Source organism: Culex pipiens, chromosome 2 (genome assembly GCF_016801865.2).
Source record: "Culex pipiens pallens isolate TS chromosome 2, TS_CPP_V2, whole genome shotgun sequence".
NCBI lineage: Eukaryota > Metazoa > Arthropoda > Insecta > Diptera > Culicidae > Culex > Culex pipiens.
In genome coordinates, this window is record NC_068938.1 from 122,509,431 (window position 1) to 122,536,959 (window position 27,529).

The 27,529-nt window shown below is 35.5% G+C and overlaps 3 protein-coding genes across 6 annotated transcripts in view; 1 reads left to right on the plus strand and 2 right to left on the minus strand.

Moving 5' to 3' along the window:
* LOC120419584 (optomotor-blind protein) overlaps positions 1-27,529 on the minus strand; it is a 255,389-nt gene that overhangs the window by 119,609 nt on the left and 108,251 nt on the right. For all 4 annotated transcript variants that reach the window (XM_052706870.1, XM_052706869.1, XM_052706872.1 and 1 more), the window contains exons 3-4: positions 6,528-6,641; positions 3,233-3,386 (exon numbers count right to left, since the gene is read on the minus strand). In XM_052706870.1, coding sequence (XP_052562830.1) covers positions 3,233-3,386; positions 6,528-6,641 — 268 coding nt within the window. The remainder of the gene's footprint in view (positions 1-3,232; positions 3,387-6,527; positions 6,642-27,529) is intronic.
* LOC120419574 (uncharacterized) lies at positions 7,745-18,238 on the minus strand. The gene is made up of 2 exons (XM_039582299.2): positions 17,793-18,238; positions 7,745-10,109 (listed from the first exon to the last, which is right to left on the minus strand). The coding sequence occupies exons 1-2, from the start codon at positions 17,947-17,949 to the stop codon at positions 9,532-9,534; spliced, it is 735 nt and encodes a 244-aa protein (XP_039438233.1). The 5' UTR covers positions 17,950-18,238; the 3' UTR covers positions 7,745-9,531.
* LOC128092631 (uncharacterized) lies at positions 12,395-13,668 on the plus strand. The gene has a single exon (XM_052706873.1). The coding sequence runs from the start codon at positions 12,641-12,643 to the stop codon at positions 13,475-13,477; it is 837 nt and encodes a 278-aa protein (XP_052562833.1). The 5' UTR covers positions 12,395-12,640; the 3' UTR covers positions 13,478-13,668.

The following is a 27,529-nucleotide window of genomic DNA, read 5'->3' on the forward strand; positions in this document are numbered from 1 at the left end:
TGTTTTGAACTGAAATTTGGGGAAAAAAACATAAGAAATCCGCTCTGGAAATTCAAAATGCCACAACTTTATGTCAGGGTTGCCAGATATGTATGACATACGACAATCTATTCAAATATCTGTTCAACGATGAACAATAACATGAATTATTTGCATAGAAATTTACATAATTTCGTAATAACACCATAATCTCCATTATCTAATGGCAAGGTGACAGATCTTAAGTATTCATAACTCATAAGAAAACTTATTTAATTGTCGATTCAACAGTATACATTGAAATGAATACGTCGAGAATTTCTAAAAAAATATTATATGATCCGAAATAATAAAAGTTTTGTTAGTTTCGCTTAAGTGGAGATATCCCATGGCAGTGTTGCCAAATTTTTAAAAATCTTCAAAAACTCCTGAAAAGTATTTTGAATGCATATTTTATGTCGTTTAAAATGATTTTTCCGTAAGAAACTTTAATCAAATTTAGTGTAATTTTCTTGAAGTACTCATTACCATATTCAGGGTTGCTAGTTTTTCAATATATTTTCGACGGGCTAGTCGTCGAACAACTTCGACTAGCCTACAACTCAATTCGTTTAAAAACCCATAACCTACGTTAACCTTAATATTTCATCCCATCAATTGTAAAGGATCGTAACAAATCCTGATGAAGATCGCTCTGTTGGGTTTGTTCTTTTTTGTGGTTTTCCAGATCTAAATAGAATCTCGCTCAAAACTCACTGTACCGTTTACCGACAGTAGCAATTCCAAACAAGGCTTAGGCGAACATCCCAAACCGTTCCATTCACTCCCGAGTCATTTTCATCAGTTCAAAACGTAGAAAGATAAATCACCGTGTACTTTCGAGTACCTCCCGAACAAAAGGATCAATGTCCAAATAATATTCCTAATTTTCTGAAATGCCTCATTGTGCTCGCCCGAAAAACCGGCTTCTGGCCTACCTTCTTGAACCCCGCTCTCCCTCCGTCCCTTCTCTCCTCTCCATGCCTACTTCGATGCCGCGGATCCTTTTCATGTCGGGCAAAATTTGTTCAAACCCCCGAAACCTAGAACCTGAATCAAAAAAAGAGATAAAAAGGAGATATCCCTTCTCGGTTGCCCACCGCAACGGCCTACTGCGACCCTGCTCAAGGTGTGCGCGCCTTCTCAAGAAGCTCTTCTCTATTCAACCCCGAGAAAATTGTGTCGTTCAAGGCCCAAGAAAAGATCATTATCCGGACGATTTTCGGGCACTGAAAAACGTTTAAGGCGATACCCACAAAATGTCACTCGTCGTCGTCCTGCTGTCCTTGTCCGGAGTGCGCGTCTTCCAGGTTCATTGTCAGCGGTGAAGCGTTAAGCCCGGGATGCGGGCGCTGCCAATCTGCCCCGTTTACAAGCAGTTAATGGGTTGTAGTAGGGAGTAATTTGGGACTCCCGGGCCCGGGTGATTATCTTGATTTGGGTTGGTGGCGCTTTTCCTTCTCTCTGTGTGACGTTTTGTTCAATCAATTTAGTTCTCCTTTTTGGGTTTTGGTTCTCGTTGTACAACTGTTACGATGAGAATGTGAAACAAAGCAGGCGACTGGTGAAGGTGCACTGCGTTTGACAGATCGCGTAGACCTTAGTAGTAAAATGCTTTGAACGCATCAAGTAAACAATGGAAGAGGTAAGACATGTTAGAACTGTCAAAAACAGGGTCAGTTTTATAACATTTCGTAATGTAAACAAGCATCCCAAGTAACATTTTTTTTCAGGAGTTCTACAAGAGCTCTTCAAGATAGCTACAGCATAGCAGTTTGGACCGCGGTAGGATAAAATTCTCTTCAAAACTTCTTCAGGAGTTTGGAAGAGTATCTGAAGATAGTTTTATCCTACCGCGGTCCAAACTGCTATGCTGTAGCTATCTTTAAGAGCTCTTGTAGAACTCCTGAAAAAAAAAATGTTACTTGGGATTACACTCTTTGTCGGCACATTGCACAACAAAAGGCATTCAGTCCAAGTTCTCCGTGGTGGCATAAATCAATTCCTCCGACAGTTCCGCGGTAGTCGGGTTCACGCTCTAAGAGGCCATTTCCGCTGATAACCTTATCGGGTGGGCCGAATTTCATGCGAAATTTGTAAATTTCTCGCATCACACGCAATATTTCATCCGAGAGATGTCAAAATACTCCGGCTGTACGCAATCTCCCCAATCCTCCACCAAACAAAAACGGTAGCCGCTACCGGTCAAACCAATTTCTGCCCCTGATTTGAATACGCGGACAAACATTGGGCCGAGTCGTCTTATCGCCTCTGTCCATTATGTTGGACGCTTGTTTTAATTACGCGACCGCGGCAAATTTTCCTTTGGTGATCCACGCCGACTTCGATGACCGCCTAATGGACCACCGAAGATTTGTCCCCGCGCGCTCAACAGAAGAGAAAAAAAACTGAATTTGTTTACTGTAAACACAATTAAGGCGCGCACAATCCAACCAGGGCCCGGCAGTAGCTTTTGTCACCACATTAAATCAAATAGATTTGTTTGTACGCGAAGATTTATCAATTTTATTCCCCGCCGCTGTCGCGGCCACCGCCACCTAGCGGTGAAGTCATCTCTGACAGCTACGCCGCGAAGAGATCATCGGCCTGGGCCCGGGGCGGTGACAAGTAGCGTTTCTTTATTTCACACCAAAAGGCGGCCTGCAGCAGGGTTGCCAACCGGTAAGGCCGGATTAACATTGTGTGAGCACTTTCAAAGTGTCATCATTGTCAACAATTATGGAGCGAGCTGCTGCCCGCTCAAGAGAGGCGGGATCAAAGGAGCCGGCGATGGTGCCGCTATCTCATGGCCTGCTTTCGACGCAGCCGATTGACAACTGTGTTGCCGGGAGGAACGTCCAAAGTAGTCGTCGACGCGACGTTAATGTGAGACCTCTTTGCCTATTATTTAATGATGACAAATATTATTATTGGCTGTATTTAATCTGGTGTTCTTTCACCGTCTGGGTTTCTTCGGGCCATCGATGCAGACGCGCTCAGTCAATTGCTCACTTAATCGGCTCCACCGCGATCAACGCCGACTTGTGTGAACAAGTTTGCCTACTTTGATGAGCTGATTATGGGTGCGGAAAATTTAATGGCTGTTTGCCAGGCCGAGCCGATCGATCGACAGTAGTCGTCGTTTGTCCGCGCAGAAGCTTCCCTTTTACGACATAACAAAAAAAAAAGAAAAAGCCTTTGAACTGGTACTTACAAATCCGTGCTTATCACTAATGTTGTTGGTCAGCTTCAGCTTGTGAAACGACACCACCTTCTGCATCCACTGCTCGCCCGTCGACGGCGAATCGGGATGGATGTACATCCGCTTCGGCATCTCCGGGTCCGCCTTGCCCGCCACCATCCACCGGCTGGAATGAGGAGGAGAGAAGATTTGGGATTTTAGTACAGTTCAGACACGTTTATCAGAGTGCTCGACTTTCCGAGGCTCTCCATAGAACTTTTGGAAAATCTAAAGATGAAAAAAATATTCGATTTTGTATAATTTTTAAAGTCAAATTCAAGTTCAGCGACCCTAAATTAGTTTTATTCTGGAGGTTGGTTGTCTGTTTTATGACCAAATAAATACTACGAATACAGAGCGGATTCGTTAATTAGAATTTCGCTACTTCGAATGTCCGCTATGCCGAATGCTCGCTAATTCGAACGCTTCGACCGTCAAAACCAGTTGTCAAACAATTGTTCGACAATTTCCGAACACGTGGTTTCATATTTTTGACAGCTGTCAGTCATTCCAATTGGCGAATTTGGATTGGCTCATTCGATTGCATTTCCAAGCCAAATGTATGCTGAATAAAATAATTTATGCTATTAAATTTTTATCGTTTAAAGTATTCAACAGTTCATCTATTTCCACAACATTAGCTGAATTTCTAGAGTAAAATTAGTTTTTTACTTTCGGGTATTCCTAAATATAAAAATTCCCGGGATTCGGGAACTCCCGGTTTTAAAAATCCCGGGAATTCTCGGGATGGGCGCACTAGCTTCACAGCTAAAAAAGTAGTAATCCAGCTGCGTGTAAAAGGCCTGGGTGTAAATAAAATATTGCATTATTTTATGCAATTTTATGTGATTTTACACCCTGAAATATGTAGCCCATCAGTATGGGAAACCTACTTGACCGCCCAAGTAGCATTTGGCAACATGATAAATTTGACTAAGTCCAGTTTTTGTTTTGTTTTGCTGTAGAAACATAAAAATGACATTTTAGCAACAATACGTTGCAATGTTGCAAACGTTTCGAATTGAAAACAACTTTGCAACAATCCATTTTGTTTTGTAATCGAAACATATTGAAAACTTATTGGTTCCATTGTTGCAACATGTGACTTAGCCCGATTTGTGTGCTAAGAATAATATTGAAATCAAAAATCCTTAGATACAGTTCAGCCCAACCATTTGCCCTTTCATCAATTCATCCGTGGCTCAGTGTTAGAGGCAAGGTGTGAAGATCTGAAGGTACCAGTCTAGAATCCCGACAGGGGTACTTTAGTTTTTTTGTTCTAATGCATTTTTTTGTTTCGCGCAAATTATGACAACACAACAAACTACTTTACCGACATATTTAGACAAACAAATTGTTTCTGAAACTTCGTCGTAACAAAGTTGAAACAAACGGCTAAATGTTGCCAACACAAAATTTTCGTGCGCTTTTTAGGGCACCACGAGTGTTCTAACTATGTTGTGATAGCACATTTTGGGAGTTACGAAATAGTTGCATTTAAGGATCCGCAACAAAAAATGTTACTTGGGCGAAATGTCAAGCTCATATATGCTTTTAGCCTTACAACTTTTCATCGGTCGAATGGCCGAGTGGGCTAAGGCGCAAGTCCTTACTGTTGGTGCTGGGTTTGAATCCCGTCGGTTACAACTTTTTTTTTGTGTTTGCAAAAAATGTACATACAGTGTGTAATATTAAGTGTTTATTTTGACGAAGGTGATGTGCATGCTTTTGCATGCGATTTTACCATCGGATTTTTTGCTGTGTTTGTATGTAAACTTGTCTTGTTTTGGGTAAAATTGTCAAATATAGCTTAAGGTTGAATTTTGGAAGGCTGAAAATTTGACTTGGTGATTTAACCTAAAAAATGTTTAAAATGTGAAATTCAATAGAAGCTGATGGAAATTTCACCAGTTCCTGATTTAAAATACAACTTTTTTTTTACAAAACAATCTGTCCATTTCCAGATCTTTCCAGATATTATTATCATTATTTATGTGAATGTAACAAGCAATTAACCACTCAAATTTAACTAAAATTAGATTACAAAACGAGTTTGATTTAAAAAGTTAGGAAATAAAAAACAAAAAAAATGGTTGTTATTCTGATACCTGCACAGCAAAAAACACGATGGTAAAATCGCATGCAAAAGCATGCACATCACCTTCGTCATAATAAACACTTAATATTACACACGGCATGTACATTTTTTGCAAACAAAAAAAAAGTTGCAACCGATGGGATTCAAACCCAGCACCAACAGTAAGGACTGGCGCCTAAGCCCACTCGGCCATCAGACCGATGAAAAGCTGTAAGGATAAACGCATATATGAGCTTGTCATTTCGGTCAAGTAGGTTTCCCATACTGATGGGCTACATATTTCAGGGTGTAAAATCACATAAAATTGCAAAAAATAATGCAATATTTATTTTACACCCAGGCCTTTTACACGCAGCTGGATTACTATTTTTTTAGCTGTGTGAACCATCGGATAATTGAGTCTGGAGAATGAACTAAGTCATAATCTTTTAAAAATATGATGATTTCATGGATGGAAGATTTAAAAAAAAGCATATTGAAGAGAATGATCTTCTAGAAGTTTTATCAAAATATTACATACACAGAAAAAAAATCATGGTAATATTACATCTGGGATGGGGTACATCTTTTATGTCAGAAAAAAGGTGTAATTTTACCTCTGGAAATGTGTAATTTTACCACTTTTCTGGTGTAATGTCACTTTTTCAGTCTAAATTGAGATAAAATTACATCATAAAAGAGGTAATATTCAACCTTTCAAAATTACAGCTCCAAATTATTATTATTTTTTTGTGTATTCTTATTAAAGTTTTAAAAAGTGCCATGCGTGAAAAAAATGTCTAACTTGCAGCACGTTTTTCAGGAAATTGAGGAGATTGGATGAAACAAATTGGCTAGAATTTTACGAGAAGACTCTGAAGAAATAATCCATGTACAAGACGATGTCAAATTTAGTCTCAACTACAAAAAAAAATGTTTTTCACTACGGACCACCTAGAAGTTACAATCTATGCAAAATACCAACAACACAAGCCAAATCACTCTTTTTTTTTTATTACGGTTCAACAGGCCACCCAGAGTGTTCGATTTCGAACCGCACTTTGAGTGATAACAATTAACACGCTGCTGCTGCCGGCAGAACCAGAACCCCGAGCCCAGATAATCTAGGCAAAATATATACAAACGAGCACCCTTCCCCATCCAGCGGCAGCGCCACTCATAACTACTCACCTGTTGTGAAACTTGTACCGGTAGTCGTCCGCTGCCACGATATCCAGTAACAGAATGTACTTGGCTTTTGCATCTAGTCCCGACACGCGAAATTTCATTTGCGGAAACATTTGTCTGAAAGTAGAGAGAGAGAGAGGGGAGAGGGAAACGATACCAAATTAATGACTTTGTTGCATGTAGTTTATGGATTTTTGCGTGAAAATCACGTGGAAGTTTTAAGAGTACAAAGTGACGTATGCGCAATTTTGCTGTCGGCACTTTGAACACGCTTTGTTTACAACCGCGAGTGTTACTTGGCGGGGTCATAAATTTAGCAACGCGGAGCGGTGACAGCTCGCGGAATGCGCTCTCGATTTTGGCAAAAGGTCACGTGGGGATAACCTGGGCCGTTTACAAAACTCCGAGCGAAAGATTGTACGGCGAGTCTTAGTAGGCTTATCGGCGCGGGACCTACCGAGTGGATTGAGCTGTTTTGGGACTGATATGAAAGTAGGAGTAGTAGCAAAAAAGGAAGGAAGGTCTCGGAGATGGGGTTTTAAAAGCATGATTATCTCTTGGTACGATTAAAAATAATTTACGATGCTTTTTTCACGCTTGACAATGATGTGCTTTGCGGTGATGATGACTGAGACGTGGTATCATCACCGTTGGCAGACTAGAGATGGTTGGTTTTTTAGGGTGCCTACTACAGGCTGTTTTACAAATAATAAGATTCAAATTGTCAAAATTAAATTTAGTTTTAATAATTAGTTGTTCAAGATTGAATAGATTAGGTTAAAAGTACACCCTTAGCTGAATGCTGTTGAAAGCGCAATACCAAACATAACATGATCATGTCTGTAGATTTTTTTTTTTTGAAAAGGTCCAATAAACCAAATTTTCAGTTTTTTTTTAAATAAAAAAAAAACTCCAGATGTGTTAAATCTCTTCAGGAAGTGCATCATCATACGAATATCATCATAGTTTTCTTTTAGCACTGCAGAAAACTGTGGGAAACAGACCTTTCTGATGCTTTCTGACATTTTGATACTTTTTCCCAAACTACCCTCATCAGATTACTTCATTAAAAAGTCATTACTGGTAGTAAGCAAGTAAATGCCATACTTAAAGTTCGAGGATTGTTATTTGAAATTTGTTCGATCCAAATATAAGTTAGGGTGCCTACAGAGTGGACGCTACAAGCGATGCTACAAGCGACGCGACTAATTTGACAGGCGAAGCGACTACGCGCGACAACGCGCGACTAGATTTTCGTCCCAGAGTGAAAGCGACTAAAAGCGACTCCAAACAATGCGAATGTATTGAGTAAACAAACAACCCCAGTTCAGTTTCAATAAACTTCAGGATGGATTCTGACGAAGAGTTCTTTGCGTCGGATGCGGTGAAGAAAATGTTAATCGAGCCAGGAAAACGATTCGGGATTCACCCAATAAACAGGGAACGCGAGCAGCATGGGGAATTCCACCACCTCTACCCCCAGCTGCAAGCAGATCCGGCAAAATTTCGGCAGTATTTGAGAATGTCGGAAAATACTTTCAATTACATATTGAAACAAGTGGAACCGCTCCTGATGAAGGATTGGAGTAATTTTATAAAATCACCAATAACCCCCAGAGAACGCCTTTTTATAACATTACGGTAAGTACATTTTTTATATCTTATTTGTGGATCAACATTAGAAAAGTGCCCATCAGCAATTTGATACTCAGAACTATTTTATGTAGTAAATTCCAAGATAACAGATACCATTTAAGGGGTAACATAACTTGCAGGGTGCCCGCTCAAGTCGGGAAATCGAAAAAGTCGGGAATTCGCCAAAATCCGCAAAAAAATCGGAAATTTGAATCTCAAGAATCAATTTATCAAACAAACAAACCAAATAAATTTTGTTTCAGTGTAGTTCATATCCATACCTACAACTTTGCCGAAGACACCAAATCGATCAAAAAATTCCTTCAAAAGATACAGATTTTTGAATTTTCATACATCATTTTTGTATGGACAGCTGCCAAATTTGTATGGAAAATAATGTGGACAAACTAATGATGCAAAATGGATTCTTTGGGCATACCGAAGGCACCAAAAAAGTTTCAGTTGGATAAAAAAATACAAAAATTAAAATTCTGAAAAAATTCCGGATTCTGGAGTATTTTTGGCCAGTTCCGGGTAACCTGGAATCGGTTCCCTGGTACCCGATGAACGGCCAACTTGAGTTTTTTGGTAAAACCCATCATGTTGCACATCAAACTTCATGAAATTCAATGATATGTCAATCTACGGTCATTCCGTTGTTCGATGTCCATCTTGGCCAATCTGGAACCAGTTACCGGTGGCCTCTTGGGGACACTTCCGGGATATGAGAGAAACCCTATAATCCGACACATCAAACTTTATGAAATTGAAAGTTATGTCAATCTACAGTCATGCCGTTGTTCGCTGACCCTTCTGGTCCGTCCAGACTCCTTGAGACACGACATTCCGGACGCAGCACCTCCCAACCACCCACTGACCTCATGTCTGCTTCCGTCGTGTTCTGTTCCGGATTCCGCTAACCGGTTCCTGCACAATTCAATCACACTCATACTTCCGCGCCAAAAAGTTCATTCTCAGCTGTCCTCAGCGTAAACATAAACACGCGCCTTTTTTCATTCACTGTCAAAACCAAGTACACGCTTCAGTAAGGAATAGTACGTTCCTGGTTATTATTACCCGGTTTATATATTTATATTGTTTACAGTATTCTGAATGGCAAAACCCTGCAGTCCGTCAATTAAACTATTTTGGATTAAAAAGACAATAACTTCTTGGTTGCACTTCCTGTGCACCCTTAAAGTAACTATTTCGGTGAATTTCTGAAGAGATGTGTGTGTTTATTTTATTTTATTTCAGTTCAATGTTTAATTTACATTTTATTTTGCCTTATTTGATTAGATTGGCTTGTTTTTTTATGATTATTGCATTTCACTGTTACATTTAAATCTGATTCGGCTTCAATCTCGCAATCTTACATATTCACGTCATCATTATGGCCCGCAGGGTACGCATGTTCAAGCACAACATTCTGCAACTCGATTCGGCAGCGCAACTTCTGGAGGGGAGTCAGTTTCCGCAAGTGCGGGAGGAGGCTTTCGAGGAACGCTTCATCTTCGTCCCGTTCCTTGTGGGCCATTTTCTTCTCCATCAGCTGAAGTTTCTTGTTCTCGATATCTAACAGTCGTTCAGCGTGGTTGTTTTTTGTCATTTTCTTCTTTTTCTCCAGAGGTGGCGCACATTCGTCTGCGGGTGGATGAGACACCTCAAACGTACTAACCGTACTATCATCAAGGAACTCTTCATGCGTGCTTTCCTCGCCATCGCTTGGTGTTTCCGGTTCCTGGTTAATTGGTTGAAGGTTGCCCGTCATTTTTCTTGGTCGCAATTGGTCACGTACAAACGTCATGCTGCTGAAATGTGCCCATGTTGTGTAGTTTTCCTCAGGCTCGATGGCGGCATCTCCAGATCGTGAAACCGGTATTTTCTGCAACTCTCGCCGGTAGGTGTCCCGCAAAGCCTTCCACTTTTTTCGGAGAAGTGCGACTGAAGCTTTAAAAAAGATATAAAAAAAATGTTTTTGTTAGATGCAAACAAATAAATTATATCTATATAATTAAAACTAACTCATAATTTCGATCAGGGTTGTTACGGACGGCGCGGATCGCGCGGATGGCGCGGATTTACTGGCTAAATTTGCAAAGGCGTGGATTTCGCGGATATACAATAATTGAGAGAGATAGAATTACTTTTAAGTTATAAAGATAAATAATATCAAGAATTACGACATATGTTTTAACTGCAAAACCTTCGATTTCTAGAAGTTGATACTGAAACAAAATTGATTTTTTCTTCCGAAAATGTTTGTTTGTAATGTCTTAATAAGAAACGTTGACATAATCTTAATGAAAAGATTATTTTTGTTAATGATTTCTTAAATTTATTCTTACATTCAACTCATTGTTAACATCTGCTACCGGCTTTGAATATTCAATTTCTTTTGAGTTTTGAGTGATGTTTTATTAACCTTATTTTTTTAAGTAGGGGAAATATACCCATTTTAATCACTCTAAGCCGTTCGACCAATTATCATCACTTTTGCCGTTTTCCGCTATTAAATCAACTTTTTCAAGTGTATCAACAATGGAGAGTTGTTTGCTCACTTTTATTTGAGCTATTTATTACTTTGGACCAGTCAAAAACACTTTATGAAAGCTCTAATTCATGAGCAAAGTGCTGATAGGCCGATAAACGAAATAGGCTGAAAAAGGGTATAGTTCCCCTATTACATTTCTGAAATTTCTAAATTTAAAATTATGAAAATCGAAAATTAAAAACTCCAAAAATTCAAGAATTCAAAAATTAAAAAAAAACAAAATTCAAGCATTGGAAAATTAAAACTAAATAAAACAATCAATAGAACAACATTTTATCAAATCTTAAATTCTGAAATTCTGAAATTCTGAAATTCTGAAATTCTGAAATTCTGAAATTCTGAAATTCTAAAATTCTGAAATTCTAAAATTCTAAAATTCTAAAATTCTAAAATTCTAAAATTCTAAAATTCTAAAATTCTAAAATTCTGAAATTCTAAAATTCTAAAATTCTAAAATTCTAAAATTCTAAAATTCTAAAATTCTAAAATTCTAAAATTCTAAAATTCTAAAATTCTAAAATTCTAAAATTCTAAAATTCTAAAATTCTAAAATTCTAAAATTCTAAAATTCTAAAATTCTAAAATTCTAAAATTCTTAAATTCTTAAATTCTTAAATTCTAAAATTCTAAAATTCTTAAATTCTAAAATTCTAAAATTCTAAAATTCTAAAATTCTAAAATTCTAAAATTCTAAAATTCTAAAATTCTAAAATTCTAAAATTCTAAAATTCTAAAATTCTAAAATTCTAAAATTCTAAAATTCTAAAATTCTAAAATTCTTAAATTCTTAAATTCTTAAATTCTTAAATTCTTAAATTCTTAAATTCTTAAATTCTTAAATTCTTAAATTCTTAAATTCTTAAATTCTTAAATTCTTAAATTCTTAAATTCTTAAATTCTTAAATTCTTAAATTCTTAAATTCTTAAATTCTTAAATTCTTAAATTCTTAAATTCTTAAATTCTTAAATTCTTAAATTCTTAAATTCTTAAATTCTTAAATTCTTAAATTCTTAAATTCTTAAATTCTAAAATTCTTAAATTCTTAAATTCTTAAATTCTTAAATTCTTAAATTCTTAAATTCTTAAATTCTTAAATTCTTAAATTCTAAAATTCTAAAATTCTAAAATTCTAAAATTCTAAAATTCTAAAATTCTAAAATTCTAAAATTCTAAAATTCTAAAATTCTAAAATTCTAAAATTCTAAAATTCTAAAATTCTAAAATTCTTAAATTCTTAAATTCTTAAATTCTTAAATTCTTAAATTCTTAAATTCTTAAATTCTTAAATTCTTAAATTCTTAAATTCTTAAATTCTTAAATTCTTAAATTCTTAAATTCTTAAATTCTTAAATTCTTAAATTCTTAAATTCTTAAATTCTTAAATTCTTAAATTCTTAAATTCTTAAATTCTTAAATTCTTAAATTCTTAAATTCTTAAATTCTTAAATTCTTAAATTCTTAAATTCTTAAATTCTTAAATTCTTAAATTCTTAAATTCTTAAATTCTTAAATTCTTAAATTCTTAAATTCTTAAATTCTTAAATTCTTAAATTCTTAAATTCTTAAATTCTTAAATTCTTAAATTCTTAAATTCTTAAATTCTTAAATTCTTAAATTCTTAAATTCTTAAATTCTTAAATTCCTAAATTCTTAAATTCTTAAAGGTTTTAATGCCACAATTTGTGAAGTCATATTTAAAGATTTCGAATTTTTGAAATTTTATTTTTTTTTAATTCATCGAAATATTATAAGAGTTTGTATCAAATGCATGGCCAGTGGCCACTCTGTAATTAAAAAGAGCTGAACACCGAATGAACATAAATTTTAATTTGTTTTTCATTATTTATACAAAACTGATAAAATATTTTAAATAAAACTAAGCATTTTTTTTTCAGATTTCTAGCAACTGGATTGTCATACAACGTAATGCACTTCACGTTCCGCATCGGTGTGTCTACAGCTGCATACATTATCAGGGAAACATGCAAAGCATTATGGATCACACTAAAACCTACACACATGCCGCCACCATCGATGGAATCATTCCTAAATATCGCTCAAGATTACTGGCACTTATGGGATTTTCCCAATTGCATTGGAGCAATTGACGGAAAACATATCCGGATTCAATGCCCCCCCAAGTCTGGCTCCATGTACTTTAATTATAAAAAGTATTTCTCGGTGGTTCTACAAGCCGTAGCAGATGCGAACTGCAGGTTCGTCACGATTGAGGTAGGAGGGTTTGGGAAGCAGAGTGACGGCGGAACTTTCAGCTCATCGGTGTTGCATGAACTGATGAGAGCCGGAAAGCTCGGAATCCCACCGGATGCTAAACTTCCAGGGTCCAACGTGAGCGTCCCGTATGTATTTGTCGGTGATGAGGCATACCCCCTACTGCCGAATTTGTTGCGACCATTTTCTCGGCGGAATTGCGATGAACAAGGCGAATATTTTAATGAAAGACTATCCAAAGCTCGCAAGTGTGTTGAATGCGCATTCGGGGGAATTAATGCAAAATGGCGCATCTTGTGGAAGCCAATCGAAACAGATGTAGCCACAGCTGAGTGTATTACTAAAGCCATTTGTGTACTGCATAACGTAATTATAGACCTTGAAGGGACGGCTCAAATGTTAGAAGAAGTCGATGATTTTGAAAGGAATATCAGGCCAAATGTTGCTAGGAGGTCAAACCGGGTGAATGTGAGCAGCGGACGAGTCGTCCGAGACAAGTTCAGCGAATTTGTATGGAACAACAAGTTGTAGGCAAATGGGACGTGCCAGATGGATTGAATTTTTATGTTTTATGCATTGGAATAAAGAACTACACAACTCATTTTTTTGTTTTTTTCCTATCCACCAATAATTTTATTCGAAACCAAATATCTTATAAGAAATCTTTAAAATATTCAATTCAATTCAATTAGTTTTTATTAGTAAATAAGCTGGAAGCTGGCGCTTTCTTTTCCTTGTCCTGCTCCTAGAGGTACTTTTTCCGCGCGGCACAGCCACGGAAATTCGCGGTGTGGTTTCCACCACAGTTCGCGCACTTGACACGCGCTTTGTGCTGCTGGGCGTTTTCCCCCAGCTGATCTTTCCGCGGAAGATTGCACTATACGGTGAAGTGGGTCTCACCGCACTTTACGCACCGGAGTGAGAGATTGCAGTTTCTGGAACCGTGTCCGAATTTTTGACAGCGGTGACATGCGTCGGCCGGATTCTTCGTGTAGAATCGCCACGTCACGAAGAAGTCCAGGGCTTTGATCCGCCGTAAGTCCTGGATTTTGACGGACCCACGATCGAAGTACAGGAGATACAATGTGTACGTACCTGTCACCGTTGTCGATTTCGAGAGCACCTTTATCTCTCGAGGCTTGACCTTGACGCCCGTCAGGTTTAATCCAGGTCGGAGATCGGGCGGTCCGGATATCCCTGAAGGACGATCTACAATGGGACCTTCTCTGCAGAGTCAAATGTAAAAAAACTCGAAGTTTCACAACTTCAACTTCTTCACCAAGTCGAAATTTAGTTTATATGTGTAACTTGCACTGACAGCTTTACGAACAGCAGAACAAAGAAGAGGGAGCGATTGCAAGATCAGTTCATCCAGTCCGGAGATAATCAAGTGGCATTTTTTTTGTCCACCCACCTACACACATCCACACAGACATTTGCTCAGAACATGATTCTGAATCGATATGTATACGTCAAGGTGGTTCTACGAGGTCAAATTAATAAGTTCATTTTTGAGTGATTTTATAGCCATTCCACAGTAAGGTGAGGAAGGCAAAAATAAATTTAAAAATATAAAAATTAAAAATTTAGGAATTTAAGAATTTAAGTTCCTATATTTTTAGAATTTAAGAATAAAAAAAATAAAAAAATACCTCAGGAGACGGTCGAGGAAAGTGTAATGAAAAAAAATCTTTTGCAAACCGTGTATCTGGTAAACAATAATTTTGACCAATATTAACAAAATAGAAAATAAAACATTTAAAAATCTGATAAAAAAATTTAACTTCCAAAATATAAGCTCAAAAATAATCCAAAATCTAAAATTTTAATATCGAAAGTCTACAAATTCAAAATATAATAACTTAAAAACAGTTTGTATTCCAAAATCCTTGCTAAAATTTCACTCCGAAAAAAAATTCTTTTCAAAAATTCTAAATCTTTAAATATGACTTCACAAATTGTGGCATTAAAACCTTTAAGAATTTAAGAATTTAAGAATTTAAGAATTTAAGAATTTAAGAATTTAAGAATTTAAGAATTTAAGAATTTAAGAATTTAAGAATTTAAGAATTTAAGAATTTAAGAATTTAAGAATTTAAGAATTTAAGAATTTAAGAATTTAAGAATTTAAGAATTTAAGAATTTAAGAATTTAAGAATTTAAGAATTTAAGAATTTAAGAATTTAAGAATTTAAGAATTTAAGAATTTAAGAATTTAAGAATTTAAGAATTTAAGAATTTAAGAATTTAAGAATTTAAGAATTTAAGAATTTAAGAATTTAAGAATTTAAGAATTTAAGAATTTAAGAATTTAAGAATTTAAGAATTTAAGAATTTAAGAATTTAAGAATTTAAGAATTTAAGAATTTAAGAATTTAAGAATTTAAGAATTTAAGAATTTAAGAATTTAAGAATTTAAGAATTTAAGAATTTAAGAATTTAAGAATTTAAGAATTTAAGAATTTAAGAATTTAAGAATTTAAGAATTTAAGAATTTAAGAATTTAAGAATTTAAGAATTTAAGAATTTAAGAATTTAAGAATTTAAGAATTTAAGAATTTAAGAATTTAAGAATTTAAGAATTTAAGAATTTTAGAATTTTAGAATTTAAGAATTTAAGAATTTAAGAATTTAAGAATTTAAGAATTTAAGAATTTAAGAATTTTAGAATTTTAGAATTTAAGAATTTAATTTCAAAATTTCCTAACTTCCCAATTTTATAGTTTCATAATTTCCTTATTTCCTAATTTCCAATTTTGCTTATTTACTAATTTCTTAATTTCATGATTTTTTTAATTCACCAATTTCCTAATTTTCTAATTTCCTAATTTTCTAATTTCCTAATTTCCTTATTTTATAATTTCATGATTTCATAATTTTCTCATTTTATAATTTCCTAATTTCCTTAATACCAAATTTCTTTATTGCCTAATTTCAAAGTTTCAAATTTCCTAGTTTCTTAATTTCCTAATTTCTTAATTTGCTAATTTCCTTTTTTTGAATTCACTAATTCCCTTTTTTCCTAATTTTCTAATTTCCAATTTTCCTTATTTTATAATTTCATCTTTTCATAATTTTCTTATTTTATTATTTCCTAATTTCATGGTTTCATAATTTCTTTATTTTCAAATTTCTTTATTGCCTAATTTCATAGTTTAATTTTTCCTTATTTCTTAATTAATTTCCTTATTTCCTTATTACCTTATTTCCTTATTACCTTATTACCTTATTTCCTTATTTCCTTATTTCCTAATTTCCTTATTTCCTTATTTCCTTATTTCCTTATTTCCTTATTTCCTTATTTCCTTATTTCCTTATTTCCTTATTTCCTTATTTCCTTATTTCCTTATTTCCTTATTTCCTTATTTCCTTATTTCCTTATTTCCTTATTTCCTTATTTCCTTATTTCCTTATTTCCTTATTTCCTTATTTCCTTATTTCCTTATTTCCTTATTTCCTTATTTCCTTATTTCCTTATTTCCTTATTACCTTATTTCCTTATTTCCTTATTTCCTTATTTCCTTATTTCCTTATTTCCTTATTTCCTTATTTCCTTATTACCTTATTTCCTTATTTCCTTATTTCCTTATTTCCTTATTTCCTTATTTCCTTATTTCCTTTTTTCCTTTTTTCCTTATTTCCTTATTTCCTAATTTCCTAATTTCCTTATTTCCTTATTTCCTTATTTCCTTATTTCCTTATTTCCTTATTTCCTTATTTCCTTATTTCCTTATTTCCTTATTTCCTTATTTCCTTATTTCCTTATTTCCTTATTTCCTTATTTCCTTTTTTCCTTATTACCTTATTTCCTTATTTCCTTATTTCCTTATTTCCTTATTTCCTTATTTCCTTATTTCCTTATTTCCTTATTTCCTTATTTCCTTATTTCCTTATTTCCTTATTTCCTTATTACCTTATTTCCTTATTTCCTTATTTCCTTATTACCTTATTTCCTTATTACCTTATTTCCTTATTTCCTTATTTCCTTATTTCCTTATTACCTTATTACCTTATTTCCTTATTTCCTTATTTCCTTATTTCCTTATTACCTTATTTCCTTATTTCCTTATTTCCTTATTTCCTTATTTCGTTATTTCCTTATTTCCTTATTTCCTTTTTTCCTTTTTTCCTTTTTTCCTTATTTCCTTATTTCCTAATTTCCTTATTTCCTTATTTCCTTATTACCTTATTTCCTTATTTCCTTATTTCCTTATTTCCTTATTTCCTTATTTCCTTATTTCCTTATTTCCTTATTTCCTTATTTCCTTATTTCCTTATTTCCTTATTTCCTTATTTCCTTATTTCCTTATTTGAATTTTCCATATTCCGGGTTTCACCGGAGTACCGGGAACCGGTCCCAAAGTGGCCAGATCGGTCCATAAGTGAGCTTGATTTTAAAAATGATAAACTTTGACACCCATATTGCCATGATAGAAATAGTTTTATTTTTGACCGTCTCTTCACCGGTTCTTCCGGGGTAGGGAACCTGCCCGCGGAACATCCCCGGTAGTTCAAAATCCATGGCAATTTTTGAACCAGTGACCCACCGGAATATCTCCGACCACCGGAACATTTCCGGGTTCTGCGAGGGCATTTTCGGAAAATAAACATCCGTGTGACAACTAGTCCAACTAATAAAGAAGTATGCAAATTGGTTAAGTTTTCGCTGAGTTATGGCCATTCTAGTGATTCCACTTTCACCCAGACCTATGCGGGTTAATTTGCAGATTATTTCCAATCAAAAAAAATAACTTTTCCAAAACATTTCTACTTGAAATTTAAAAACACACACTGCTGTCCCCATTCACCCCATAAATGTATTTGTGCTTCTGTTGATGGTACTCACTATTATCTCCCGGAAGTTGCAGCTGTACGGCCAAACTTTTCCAAGCAGTCTCGGTGGTGACACGGTTCCGGTGTGATTTGGCCGACTTATCCCACAATGCAGGACGTTCAAAAACGCCTGCAATCAACTCCTCTGTCTCAAATTCTGCCTGTGACATTTTTTTTAGCTAAAACAACTTTTAAAACAAAAAAACTCGGACAAAAAAACAACCAACCTCGAGTAGAACGCGCGATTGACAAGCGACAAACCTCGGTTAGCACAGGTTGGTCGCGCGTTCATTTTGACAGTTGCTAGTTCGTCGCTTGCAGCGTCGCTTCAGATCGCTTTCACTATGAATACGCGCGCGATTTCTGCTGGCCGCAAATGAGTCGCGCGTAGTCGCTTCGCCTGTCAAATTAGTCGCGTCGCTTGTAGCGTCGCTTGCAGCGTCCACTCTGTAAGGGCCCTTAGAGTTTCGTGTAGAAAATTTGGATCTTATTGAATTCTGAAACTTTTATAAATTTTGCTAAAAAAGAACTCAACTCTCCATAAATAAACTTAATAGCGACCTTGTTAAAGATCACACCTGCCCGGTTCCGATCTCCAATTATCCTTGCCACGAGGCACTCGGAGAAGAAGCTCTCGCACGCGTTCACGCGAATGCTAAACAATTCTCAAATTGCCACCTTTCCACAATCACCCGCCAATCAATCAATCTCACGTGCGAATGTGCGAAATTGAATCTTTCTCGTTTTGTTCCTTTTGTTTCCTCCACGAGGAATAAATCTTCCATATAATTACGGCAAATTCACCGCCAACTCGGCGAGTGTTTCTACGCTCATTAGTGGAAACACCAATACCACAGGGAAAGACACACTGACAGCCGGGAAACAGACAGACTGACTGACTTTGCAAGTGTCTCTCTCACGGTGTGAGCCCAATACCACCACCACCACCACCACCAACACCGGCAGCAGCACCCATCCCAACTAATCATTATCAATTAGTGCAAACAAATTAATCACACTTTCCTGCAGCTAAATCATTATCGCAAAATAGCACACACACACAACCTCATCCAAGTAGCCACCCAAGAGCGACCTCTCGCTCTCTCTCTGAGCTCGCTGGAGAAGTTTTGCGCGGGGAGCCTGCTACGATTACGATTACTTAGCATGACTTCCAAGTCCGACCCCGGCACCGGAGTGTAAAATTTGATTAAAAATGCACCTCATCGGGTGGGCAAAGTGGTTGTGGGAGGCGGGTTGGCCAAACAATCGGTATGTGCCCCCTCCACCCATCACCCACTCAAACCTACCCCTCGAGATCCATGGTATGTGATGTCTGGTGGGCAGACTGCATTCTGCACCTGCACCTGGAACTGTTTGTTGTTAGTGCATTGGCTGTCGGCAGACCTGCACAAACACACACACACACTCATTAGTAGAGGCGCCTGGCAATCAAAAGCTTCGGCACCAGCACCGTGTCTTCTGAACAAATCTTCTGCACCACCAATGCAGTCGTTGCTGAAGTGAGGGAGACAGTGGCGTTGGGAAGGAGGAGGATACTTCCAACAATACTGTACTCAGAATAAATCCTGAACATACAGCTAAGACAAAATAGGATATTTTATTTTGATTTTTCACAGTAGCAATTTTGATTAATTTGCTTGAAAACTATGCACGAATAGGGTCCCAAAGGCCCTTTGTCAATATTTATGCACCACTTTAAATTAATGAATGATTAAAACGATTAAAAAAATTGACAAGGGAACATTTCTGGAGTTTTTTTTCGAAAAGGTCCAATAAACCAAATTTTCAATTTTTGCTTTTTGGGTGTTTTTTAATACCCCTGGCTCAAGGCGGTTTCAAAAACACCCAAAAGGCAAAAACTGGAAATTTGGTTTATTGGACCTTTTAAAAAAAAACCCCAGATTTTTTGATGGATCAACTATGGTCCCCTTGGAACGAGCTGATAAGAAGGACCTTTTCTGTCAAGAAGGGCCGCGATGTTATTTTTTTAAATTGACTTAAAAATCCTTTGTGTTCGTACAAAGGGTCATTGTACTCAGAAAAATAAGCTTCATTGTTGTGAACAATAATATCACCTATCCTAAACCAAAATAATTAGACCCGTATTTTTTTGTTTGACCACTATGGTGGCCTACACCGATTTTTGTTGTCATTTCAACCGATTTTTGTTGTCTTGGCGCAAAGAAAAGGTTGATCTTTCTACAAAAAATATTTCAAAGGCCGAAAAATTTAGCCTAACTTTTGAAAAGGACAATTTTTTTTAAACTTAAAAAAGCCGTTTTGACGGTGTCTGGACCAAAGAGCCTATGTCTTAAAATATTTTCAGCGGATTCCTTTATTAACAGGATTACGAGATATGATTTTAAAAACATATCAACTGGGGTTTTCGGCACGCCGTATGAATTGTTGCTTTTAATCGTTTGTATAGGGTTGCCAGGTTGCCAGATTCTTCTGGGAATGTCAGATTTTTCAAGTGTCAGGCAGAATAAAGATTCACCTATCTCTGTGCCAGATGTTGAACAGATTATTGATGCCAGATTTTTCACCCATTTTGAACAACAACGTTTTGATTAAAATCAACGTTAAAATTTGTAAAGAAAATGTAAATTCAACATTATTGAAACCATAACACCATTTGAATTCTACAAACTTTTGAATTCATTGTATATTTCCTCCGTTCAGAATCGATAGATTTTTGTCTGCCAGATTTTTCCAATTTTTTAATCCTTACTTTGCCAGATTTGTCAAATTTTGATTTGTTAACTATGCGGTTTGTACCTAATTGTTAAGTTTTACCCAATCATTTAATGTTTGTTGCTTTATTTTTTTCGATATTAAGTATTCAAAAATCTTGAAAAACATTTGATTGTTTGCTCATAGCAACTAATTGTAGAACAAAACTCTTGATTTAAGTCAAAATGCAAGGTTGAAAGCAAACCAGCTTGGGGGAGAGTGGGGAGACTTGATCCCTGGGGACACTTGATCCCAAGCCTGTATCTCATCAGCATGTGGGTAAAACAATTATCTTTGTTCTAGAAAGTTGTGCGAATTTGACTAAAACTCATTGTAGAAAACAGAGAAAAAAATTAAAAAAATGTTTAGATTGAGTTACACACATTTTTCTAAAAAGTGCTGCCAAAAACCTCCAAGAGATCTTTTTTTTTTGTTTTGATATGTATAGAAAACAAACAAAACTTATTCAAAACTAGTGCGTCCATCCCGGGAATTCCCGGGACAAAAATCCCGGGATTTTTCCAAAACCGGGAATTCCCGAATCCCGGGATTTTTTTATAATTTGTCCCGGGAATTCCAGAAATTGAAAAAAAAATCAAATTTTGCCCGGAAATATTTTTTTTTTGTAGAAATACATTAATAGTTGAACACATAACAATTTAAAAGCATTAAAATTTGTATTCGGCATTTATCAGCAAAAATTTGGCTTATTAGGGAAAATAGTTAAATTTAAGTTTACAGATTCACAAAATTCCTAGTGTTTTAAATATTTTTTATTTATCTCTCTATATTTTTAAAAGACTGGTTATTATATTTATGAATAGAAATAATTTCAAAAAATGGAAAAATATATTATACAAAGCAGGAGTTACAGGAGTTTAGGAGTTACATGCATCTAGAAAATGAAAAAAAAAAAACTTATTATAGAAAATTTATTGAATCCACTTGAAAGATGATCACTCCTGAAAGTTTCATGAAGATATTTTATTATTAAGCTGAGTAAGAGACGATTTAAGCACAAAATTTTGCCATGCGCAAAGCAAACTGTCAAATTTTGTGAACTTTTTTTCCTCAAGAAATTGGCTGAAATTGGGGAGAAGACTCACAAGACCACCCGTGTGCATGACGATGCCCGATTTTTGAATTTTGCATATTTGAAAAATGCAAGAATCAAAAGCTCTCTAGCTTTTATAAGAAAAATAAAAAACAAACATTTTTATCTTATTTAAAAATAAACTTTTTTAAATATCGGCCTTATTCAGCAGAAGAAACCCGTTTAACGAGTGTTCACCAAAATTAGGAGCCGATTTGGTCAAAGCAGTGTTGAGATATCGTGGCACCCATTTTTAAACTGCCAACTTCAACTTGTTATATCTCGGCAATGGTACAACCAAAAGTTTTCAATTTTTTTTGTTGATAGATGAAAATACATATTTTAATGTCTTGAAAATAGATTTGAAAAAGTTTAAATGTGTTCTCATACCAAACTCTGACATTTATGCCGATTTAAATTTATGTAACCCCTAAGCTATTTAGAAGCTGTCGTATATGTTTAGATTGAAGTGTAGATTATCACCAATATAATTGAGCTGATTCTATGATTTTAAGCTTGAAAACCAAACAAATATAATGAAAATATAGATTTTATGAATGTTTAAAAAAAAATCCCGGGATCCCGGGAATTCCCGGGATTTCAAAAATATTTTTCCCGTTTCCCGGGAAATTCAAAACCCGGGAAAATTGGACGCCCTATTCAAAACATATTTTTTGTACATGAATTGTTTGATAAATTTATCAACTCCAAATCCTTAAACGTTTGACGTTAAATTTATGGTCATACTATTTTTATAATCAATTGTATAAAAAAGTGCTTTTAGGGATACTTGATCCCTGCATTTTTAGTCACTGGAATCAGCCTCAAGATTAATTAATTGAGCTGGGTTTTCGTACATAATTTCCTTTAGTATAGTTGTACATAACTTACTGCAGTTTAAACCATTTTTCATAAGTTTTGTAAACAAAAATTACCAGCTTTTGTAAACATGCTCAACTTTGGTCAAAAAATAATATTTTATTTTTTTTAAATATTTTACATACTAAACTTGTTATGTTTTGAACACAAACGTACAGGTTTGATGTGAAATTACTGTAACTTATAGAAAATTAAAAGTTTGGATGATTAAGAAACATTTTGCTTAACATTTCTTCAAAATGTTGAAAGGGGGATCAAGTTACCCCTAACATTTTGAAAATTCCGCTTAGCATGATTCGAAGAGTTCATCTGATAAAATACCCTTTTCAGCCAAACATAGTTGAAGTTCAAAGTTTTGTGAAAAATTGACAGAGTTATATGCGATACAAAAAAGGGAATCAAGTCTCCCCACTCTCTCCTACACCAACTTCTAAAAATCTCTGAAGTTGAGAGCAAGACAAATTATTATGTTGATTTTTCAAGCACAGGACGATCTCTAAACTTTTCGTAATCGAAGGGATAACTTTCGTGAAATCAAAATTTTTATTAAAATTTTCAGAGCTTTTTTTGTTTGAAATGTTCAAAATTTAAAATAAAAAAGTATAAAAATATAAATAACGAGCCATGGTTTCAACATTTTAACACTGGAACGCCCAACGCATGTCCAACTTACACGGACGCCCAAGCCTCCCAAAAAAGGTGGAACGGTAACTTCAACTCGCTGGTTCTCGGGCATAACTCAACCAATTAAGATGATTCTTCTTTCCAGTGATTTGTTAGGATGTCTAGATGATTCTAGAACTTTGCAGAACTTAATTTGAACAAATCAGTAATTTCTGCGACCGAAAACAACGTTCCACCTTTTGTAAAAAGACTACCTCCGCGGAATTTTCGGCGATTTTTTTTTAACACGCAAAAAAAAAAGTTGGAACGATGTTTTTGATCGCAAAAATTTCAGATTTGATCAAATTAAGTTCTGCAAAGTTCTAGATTCTTCTAGACATCCTAACAAATCACTGGAAAGAAGAATCATCTTGATTGGTTGAGTTATGCCCGAGAACCAGCGAGTTGAAGTTATCGTTCCAATTTTTTTGGAGCCTTGGGCGTTGGAATGTTAATGAAAACAGTATTTTAAATGCACTATGACCAGTTGTTTTGCCATCATTAGTTTCCAAAATATCTTAATTTTGACGAAAATTTTATTTTTTTGGCGAAACATTATTTTTTTGCGGTTTTGTACATTGGAATTTCATTCATTTTTTTTAAATTAGCCCAAACATGCTAAATATGATTATCATTGCAGAAAATGCATTTTAGATTGTTTTCAATTGATTAGACTTCTATTAACATTAACTTGGAAAATATTTGCAACGGCCTAATCTTATTTTACAAATTTGAAGAAAATTACTTAGGTTTGTCTTGCGGAGACCTTTTATTTAAATTTAAACTAAATATTTAGAAATATTTACATTTTTACATGCAAGATTTTTTTTTCTATTTAATTATTAAATGTAAAGTTTGAGAATGTCAAATATCTACATCATCGCCTTTTATAAGGAGTAGCAAAAAATTGTGACCATTTTTGGAGTGAACTCAAACAAATAAACAATGAACACCCTTATCGACGCCACTGTCTCCTTAGTGGGCGTAACCGAAGCTGAAGTGTGCAAATTATTGGAGCCCCGCTGAATCACCTCTACTCAAACAGAAAGAAGGGGGATGGCGGAGCGGGGTGCCGGACGGAACTTCTGCACAAAGAAACGCCAAAGGTGCAATTCGCATTGTTACTCGTTTAAAACGCATTTCACCTGTGTGTTAATTAATTAGCTTGATCTTGTTTTAATTCTACATTAATGCGGTCCACCACCCCCTCTCGATGTTGTTGGTTTCGTGTTGTCTTTTTTCTCCACTTGTTCTGAGTGTTTGTTTTTATTTTTACTTTGAGATTCAGCCGGCGCGAAAAATTAAAAATTAAAAATAAAACACGCCGCCTGATGCACTTCCATATTATTACGATCCATCAAAAGTGCACTCGAAGCTGAGCTGCTCACGAGCGTGTCCGAGCCTTATTTAGTCGTCATCGCCGGGGCTCGGCCAGTTGATGAGAGAATGTGTCGAAAAATTAAAAACAAATCTCTTCCATTTATAAGCAGATTAACACCCTTCAACACAGGCTGCTCAGTCGACTGTCGACGCGCCGGGAATTGAACCGGGACACTTGCGCTCGTCAATCGCCCGTCAGTTAGTGTGACCCTTTCCCTTTTCCGTTTGCCCTCCACATCTTCTTCTAGCATAATCACTATCTCGCGTGATAACGAGAGCAAGTGCACTCCGTAATGATTCCTGGCCTGGCCGGGGTGTCTCATTATCGTTACCCCTCTCGAAACTCCACGGGTCCACGTGTGAGTGTGCGAGCACGACCTTTACCCAGGTCTCAACCGTCTCTCGGCAAGACAGCACTGTCAAGTTAAGACAAGATTTACGAGGGTGGTGTAGATTCGTTGACGGATAGAGTCGACGAAATCTTGCCGCGCTTCTCGATAACGAGGCAGCACGCGATTGTCTGGGCATTAATGGTGGAGCAGGGTGCCTGCTAGATATATTTTTTTCCACAATCCCAATATTGTCACCTTTTTGTTTTGATGCGTAGGATATTTTAATCATTATTGGACCCCCTAGTAGAGCCGAAGCGTATTTTTTACAATTTTTCTATATTTTAAGCACTTTTTCATAACCCTTTGTACAAAACAATGAAATCTGAAGTCTTTTGAACAATTTCGACTATTTGTTTCATCAGTTGTTTGTTTTTGAGCAGAAAAATAGCCATTTGAAAATAAAGTGTTTTTTGCCTGTTATGGACCCCCTTTTCCTATAGTGGACCCGGGTCCATAATCCGATAGTGGACCCGGGTCCACTATAGGAAAACTGTTATTTTTATACCAAATTTCACCGATATTTGATGTTTTGATGCATGGTGTAGGTCTAATGATAGATTTAATCAAAAACGAAACGAAACTATTGGCACTACGCCCCCCGGGGCATGGCCTTCCTCTAACGTGGGATTTCTGCTCCAGCGCCTCTGACGAGACAGGAGAAACCGGGACCGACGTTTTACTTCACCATCCGATAGAAGCTCAGTGGATAAGGCGGGAATCGAACCCGCGTCTCATAGCATCATCGGGATCGGCAGCCGAAGCCGCTACCCCTGCACCACGAGACCCAACAGATTTAATCAATAAAAGATGAATTTTGCTCACTTTTCCTCATAAACAAATATGTTTTGTTAACAATTTTGGCTTAAAACAACAAAAAACCTAACAGACATTTAAACACATTTATTTCCGAAAAAGATCATAGAAAACGTTTCAAAAACAACTGTAAACATTAAAATGATTAAAAAAAGTAATTTTGATGCACATTTTTCCATATAAACTACGTAAATAGTTGACTGAAACAAAACAATAGATTTGTTTACAGTTACTTATAAAATCACGCGAGTTTATTTTCCAAATATGTTTTGTTATTGATTTATCATTATAAAATATCATTTCAAACTTCAATTTTGATGTTTCAGTTAAGTACAATTAAGTATAGTTTTGATTAATTATAAATTCTTACGGCTTCAGCATTGTTGATACTTTTAACATGAAAACAACTATATTTATACCCATAATTGAAAAAAATGCAATCAGGTTGGTTATAACAAGCATTTATTGTATCTTCAAGAGAAACTTTTGCTTAAATACACAGTTTTCTTCATTTTTGAAGGTTAAATTAACAGGGGTCCACTTTTGGAAAAGTTTGGATTTTCGTTGTCCTATATTGGACCCCCTAATTTTTGCTCGAAATTGAGCAGTTCTTCGTTTTATTTTAGTAAAGTTACTTAAACTTACATTATTTCGACTTGCTGAAGTTAAATAATCAGTCAAAAAATGATTGGATAGCTAATTCAATCATAAAATATAAATGCAGTTTTGTTGTGAAAATGCTAGTGGCCTTGGCAGATTTCAGATGTCGAACTCAAAACACTTATTTTGGTGAAAAGGACAATTCAATGTTAGTCAACATTGTTTTAAATGATGCTGAACAGGCCAAATAAAAGATTTGTACACAACAACATGCTTGAAATTGTGATTTTATTGAATTTTTCATCAAAAACCCTTCAGAGGGTCCACTATAGGAAAGGGGTCCACTAATGGATAACGTACCCTATGCGAGCTTGGAGAAAAAGCTTGATGTTTTCAGCGGCGGTGTTATAAATACTGTAACATTTTAAATAGTTGACGAATCTTTTCGCTCTCTTCGGCAAAGTTGTTCTCTGGAACGCGGACTACGAGCTTATGAGGTTTTTGAAAAATGCAAGAATTGTTAAGGAGCTCCAAACTGTCAAAAACTAAAACGCACCGATTTTACAGGTTAAATCTTATTTTTCAAAGTCAAAGTGCCAGGCCCTGTCGTAACCAATCAAGCTCATATTTGGGATTCGGGCTCAGTACACCTAGGGGATCATGCCCTTAAATGCTCGCAAAAGTGACCCGTTTTTATACATCCTACTCTACAGTCTTCTGTTTATGTTTATTTTATTCACTTAACTGAAAAAGAAATATGAGGCTATAATTTTTAGTTTCACCATGAGAAAAATTTCTTAACACGGCAAAGATTGATTGCTTGCATAAAGTGTGCTTAAAATCTCAATTATAAAATTCATCCAGCTAGACTCATCACAATCCATCACCGCGCACCGTGTTGAGTCATTATAAATCACCCAAAATTATAGAAACAAAGCCTTTCGCAATTGAGTTGTAGACCCATATCAACTATTAAAATAAACTCAAAACGAGCCCAACTCACCCTCAAAAACTTAAATAAATAAGTTCCAAATCCCAAAAAAAAAAGAACTCAACTCTACCCCGATGATTCATACCCCCTTAATTTTTCATTCGCTTAAGCATTGTGAAAAATTTAATTAAGATCTAACGTTCGCACTGTGGTGCTGCTGGTCAGTGACTCCTACGCCGCCACAC